General features: G+C 36.8%; 1 protein-coding gene across 3 annotated transcripts in view; it reads right to left on the bottom strand.

Moving 5' to 3' along the window:
• Positions 1-1,061: 1,061 nt before the first annotated feature.
• The window catches only part of LOC111158319 (autophagy related 5), a 129,274-nt gene continuing 124,335 nt past the window's right edge, over positions 1,062-6,000 (bottom strand). For all 3 annotated transcript variants that reach the window (XM_022520291.1, XM_022520292.1, XM_022520293.1), the window contains one exon: positions 1,062-2,741. In XM_022520291.1, the coding sequence (XP_022375999.1) occupies positions 2,605-2,741 (137 nt within the window). In that variant the 3' untranslated portion in view covers positions 1,062-2,604. The remainder of the gene's footprint in view (positions 2,742-6,000) is intronic.

Here is a 6,000-nt window from a genome sequence, read left to right as displayed (position 1 = left end):
CTTTCTAGTCTACATTTGAGCTGGGCAGGGGAGGGGGGGAGGAGACAAAGCAGGACTAATGCATTTGTTGGTTCACCTTCGGCTGACATCACCACACTAGAGCATGGGAGGGCAACTTTGTTTAATTATGAGCAGGCTCCTTTGGGTCTCTAGATACATAAAGTGCTTGTCAATTCAATTCTATCCATCGTCAGAATTTAGGTCATCCAAATGAAAGACAACACTATGATAGACAAGCAATCATTTACTTTATTTAGGCTGAATTTATACCTTCCTAGTTAACAATGCCAGTAGTTTTAAAACATATTTTCATTTTCTTAGGGGGAGTCACTACCAAGAGTGAGTTATGAACAGGCATATAGAGGTCTGTGGCCCTCTCCAGTTTTCTTTCAAATGTTCTTCCTTACACCTCGCATCTTTCACTTGAGAAAATTTTAGACAAGCATGAGACTAAGGAAAGTTAAATCAATTCCCCAATAGGTAACTGGCTTTATATAAATTTCATTTCCAACTCCTGGAAATAATGACAGACAAATTTTTTTTTAAATTTTTTAATAAACCATAAAATTTAAATATTCAAATAAAAAGAAACAAAAATAGATTATTTAAGCCCACACTAATTTCTGTGTTTATTCTTCCTCTGGGGATTGGGGCTTGACTTACCTGGGAAGAGAGCAGAGTAATACAGTTATGATGCTGGTGTAATAATGAACAAGTAACAACGGGCAATGGCTTGAATAAAATTTACTCTCAAATCTGGAAGTAAAGATCAGCAGCTCGCTTGAGCGCACTGCGGAAACCTCAAACTAGTCTTGTCTGTGGAAAACTACTATGGCTTACCGTTCTTACCACACTTTCTTCTTCACAGCTTAGCACTCCCTGGCATTTTGATCCTTTTTGTTCACTGAAGCTCACTTCAGTCTGTCAAAACATCAAGGGGGAAAACCCCCAAACTGAATAGACGAATAAACACTTTTAATGTGAACAATCATATTCAGATCAACCTCTTTTGAAAAAATACAAGTCAGTGGGTTTTTTGTCCTTAAGTAACTCAAATATTGTTTTTTTTTTTTTTTGCCTTTACTAAAATGGCACTTTCCATTTTATTGACACTTGCCAATGTCAAATTTTCTCACGTGGGTACCTTGTTTTTCTTTTCGATTGAGGTTTATTCATTCCATTCCAGAATATCTGCTCTTTGCCTAACTTTATCTCGTTCTGTGAATAAATGCACTATTATTAATCAGTGGAAATCACAAAAGGAAAAAGGAAGCAGTGAGCACTAGCTGGCTCACGCTTGAACATTCGTACACTTTTTATAAGAAAAACATTCATGTTTATTATGGAATCTAAAACCATTATCAGATACTACTACATCTTTTAGCATATTCAAATGGGCCAACAGTCCATGTGGACAGCAAGCTCACAAGAAACAGTGCGTTGCACAAATATGTTCGGCTGGTCGAATCCCAGCAGCGTGGTAATAAAGTGCGGCAAAAATTTCCTTACACTGAATAAGAACTCCAGGAACTTCTGAATATTTTTGGTAAAGTTGAGGAAAAGCTACTACAGTCAGGAGATTGGTAATCTTTAGACTTCAAAGACTGGCTGCTAGGGGCCACAGTGAAATATTACACCAGAAGCCAATGAAAAACACTAGCTTGGAAAGGACTGGGTTTTTTCCAGAAGAGCAGAATTATCTTATATGGATGGTTAGCATACTATGATTTGACAGGCTTACAGTGATAAAACAGCAAAGATAAAGGATAACATTTAGCATTTAAAGAACATAGATTTAAAAAATCGGCAGCAAGAAATTCGACGACGGCTCCTGAGACAAGTTATCCTACGTCCTCCATCTACTCCATGTCAATGATGACCCGCCTGAATGGCAACACAGAGTAAAAACCGTGATCTACTACTGTACGTGAGTCAGAAAGTACTGGAAAAGTGACAAAATCGTATGTTATTAAATGACAAAACATATTTAGAGGCTTTATTTAAAAATCTCTCACTGTTCATTATCAAAGTTACAAGATTGTTTGCATACCAACAGACAGACTGTAAACATAGGAAATTTTCATTAAGGAAAGATGGGTTTACTGTAATTGGATCTTTTACAAAAAATTACTGCAAGTTATTGATAACAGAATTTCTCTTTTACTTTCTTAAGTCTAATTCTCTAGAAAATTAAACCAATGTTTCCACTCCCTCGAGCTCAAGTTCAATCATGGTCACCCTAGGAAATACCCCTGTTTATTTGTTAATCAGAAATACAAATCGAGTGGCACATATTTCCATTTTCTTCTTAGGCCAAAGGTTTCGGCTTCATTATATTTTACAAGAAAACAGAAGACTTGCAGTGGTCCTGTGAAGTCTTTCATGTCGCAGCTGAGGTTTAATGACGGCAGTGGAGGAAAGCAGTGGTGATGCAGAGTAAGACCAGCCCAAGTGCCTTTATCTGACATGGAATCATCTTCCTGTTTGGCTTGCAGTAGTGTTTCTGGTCAGGTTGCCTCCACCACACCTGATTGAAGCAGAAGGGTGACATGCTCTGGTAAATCCTGTTTAGGGGTGATTCCGCTCAGGCAGAGAGTTGATCCTTCAGTCTGTCGGCTGCGGGATGATACTAATATGAAGAAAATTATCCGGGTAGCTCAGATGTTCACTCAGCCACTGCAGAGGTGTTTCTAACATTGGCTCAATTCCATGAATCATCACCTGATTCTTTTTCTCTCCATCTATTCCAGGAAAGAAATCCAACAATAATCAGGAAGGGTCAAGACAGAAGAAAAAACAATCTGTTGCCTTTTGAGAATCCTTGGTGAGGTACATGGGCTTAACAGCTTTAACAGGTTAAACCTGGTCTGTCTCCTGAGCAGGAAATGTGGACATGGAGAAAGTTCAAATGTTGCAATATGTATCACCCAAAACAGAAACCTGAGGGTTGCAATGAATTCTGATAAAAATTCTGTTGCTATATGTGAAAGTATTCATTCTTTCTTAATTACTGTGCTTACCTAAGATTGACGTTAATGAAACTATAGTGAAGAAAACAGCCCATTGTACCCACTGACCAAAATTTATTTTAGTTACACATTAAAAACTGTACTATACGGTTATTAAATATGGCAGGTGTATGAAGTAGGTCAATACATATTTAAAATATGTAAAATAGAAATATGGCTAGAAATCATCAAGAATAAGATCAATGTTTGGGAAGATGTTTAACGAAACAGATGGGAGCAGCCCTAGGTTAATTTTCAATCAAATTGTTCAAATATGTATCAAAGTTTTAGAGACAGGGAGTTACAGTTCTAATAAGAAGGAACTAAGAGTCTGACTCAGGATTCCTATTTTAGAGTCATGAAAAGGGATTTCTGTTAACACCCATTTGCTAATTAAAAGTGTGCTGCAATTCACACTTTTCTTTCAAATTCAAAATTTTCCACAGATTTAAGGTGCCCTGTGTGTCTTTCATGATTCTGATACGATGTACTGACAACTTGTATGGTAAACAGCAGTTCCCTCCTAATCACTTCCTTGGTTGTTATAGGAAAACAAAGAAAGCAAAACCAAATTCCCTTTTTGAAAGCAAAACAAAACAGAACCTTCAAGAACTGTGTGTCACTCATCTGGCACACTTCTTGGTTTGTCTCTGTTAATCTCTCCAAAATACAATGTCTAAACCTCTCAGCTTCCTGGAGACAAGAGTCAAGGAAACAAGGAGCTCATGGAACTGTATGAGAGGGAAATACCCTCTTTCCCCCCTCTCTGCTCTGTTCATCCCTAGTACTCTCACATCCAGGCAAAGTGGGACTGATGAGGTCTGAGGATAATGGTGTGGCAGACACCTGAAACAAGAGACCCTTTTAAAGAAATATTTAAACTCCCCCTTAGAAGTAGCACAGGTCCTGGGAGGTGACAGTCAACAGACTGACCATAAAAGAATACACAAAAACACTACAGAGAATTCATAAAATGATGCCAAATATACAAAGCTAACAAACACACTCTCGACCCCAAACATAGGCGAGCAGAAGTCCCAAAACAAACTCCTGAATCACTGCTATACTTGAAAGCAATTTTGGAAAAAGACTTCGCCTCCTAATGCTTCTCACTTAAAAAAATGCTTTCATGTTTTGATTTTTCTGATAATCTTTGTTGAATCCACACATACTTTTTACACAACTGCAATCACTGTTAATACAATGACTAATTTTCATAATGATGGGAATCATCTATAAATAAAAGATTTAGCAATATACAGAAGACTACAGAAAGCATGGTATTAGTACTCTGAGAATATTTTAAATTGTTGGTATTCAAATGGACAAACCCTCAGCTATCTGGAATGATTCATTCTTTGTAAGTTCTAGATTGCCAAGGTTTCAGTGCATTAAATCTTTCTTAGAATATTTGAAAACATTTCCGGTATAGTTCTCTTCTTATTCTTATGTATATTTCTTTGAAATATTTTAATATTCTCAGAATCTTCCTCCTACTTAGCACTGAGTCAAAAAATGAAAGAGCAATAGTATAAGAGTTCCTTATCTATAAAATTTTTCCTTAAGCCAGAGCTACTTTTGGATGCCATGAAACAGAGTATGAGAAACAAGTCTCAACTCAAGATCCAAAATGTTGTCCTTAAGCAGTACTTAAATGTGGGAGCAAATACAGTATGGCATACAATCCACTCATGCACAGTGTGTTTGAAAGGTAAAAGAACAACCCTGTTACGGAAGGATCGCTGGGATTCTGAGTTGTACAACATAAGGTGGAGAACATAAACACTATTCAAATACCTTATAAAACAAGCCTAATAAATCACGTTCTCAGAGCCCTAATAGGCAGCACAGACTCTCTGGTTTTTAAACTGGGGCCACTTTCAATATGTAACATAAAAGTGTCACTAACTAAACCTTGACAACAATGGAAATGCATCTAGGACTATCATATTACCCAATACAACAGTTTAAGATCTTGAATATATATTTTGTCACTGCCTCCATTTATCCAAATACTTCAACTGTGTACACTTATCTTTCTTGTTTTCGAACTTCCCCCATCAACACAACTGCCACCAGAGGAATACTCAGAATGGAATAGCAGTTCCCTTGGAACTCTTAACTGAAGTTTCCCTCTCATCCATCACTATAACCCCAGCGCCGAGCATGGTGCCCAACACCTAGTAAATAGTTAATGAATGTTTTTATTGGATAAAACATTTTTGTTAAATGTTTGGATAATCTTGTTGCTGGCAGAAGGCACTACCAAAATTAATGTGTAGAGAACAGTTTCTGATGGTTGGCACTACTAAGTAGAAGAGCTCGACCTATAAAGGCTGTTTTGGTTATTAAGATAATAAAAAGTCAAAATGTTTCCAGATAATCCAAGAAGCATATATGCTATCACCTGAACTCATGCTACCATAAAGGACAACAGAGCATGACTAGACGTTTTGGTAATAACAGAACTAACGAAACAAAGCAGTGAAAAATTAGCAAGATGTTTCTTGTTTTCCTAACAGTAGAAGGGAAACACTTATGACATTGTTAAAGTAAATTGTGTTTTTGGTAAATATGTTTTCATGTTTCAAAATGGGAATCTAGAATTTAATACTAATAGAATAAGAAATATCTCACTACAAAGCAAATGACTCAGGCGAAAAATGTTACACCACAACTCACCCACTCAGATTTTTTAAAAAAGTAGTCTGATGCTTTAAAAGTAGGTAAACATTTGAAACAGTAATCAGGTGAACTAGTTCTATATGAAATTCTCTCATACAGAGCACTTTAGGGGGGTAACTCTGATTCTGATATAATTTCAAACTTCTGGAAAAGTTCCAAGAGTAGTACAAGGAATTCCTCTTCACCCAGATTTATCAACTGCTTACATTTTGCCCATCTGCCTTATCGTTCTGTATGCATATGATTATTTTCTGAATCACTTGAAAGTAAGTTAGAAATACTGAGCCCTTTCCCCCTACATGTTAGT

The sequence above is a fragment of the Enhydra lutris genome, unplaced genomic scaffold, assembly GCF_002288905.1.
Source record: "Enhydra lutris kenyoni isolate GAN:26980312 unplaced genomic scaffold, ASM228890v2 scaffoldscaffold58, whole genome shotgun sequence".
Classification (NCBI taxonomy): domain Eukaryota; kingdom Metazoa; phylum Chordata; class Mammalia; order Carnivora; family Mustelidae; genus Enhydra; species Enhydra lutris.
This window is presented reverse-complemented; position numbering and strand designations above follow the sequence as displayed.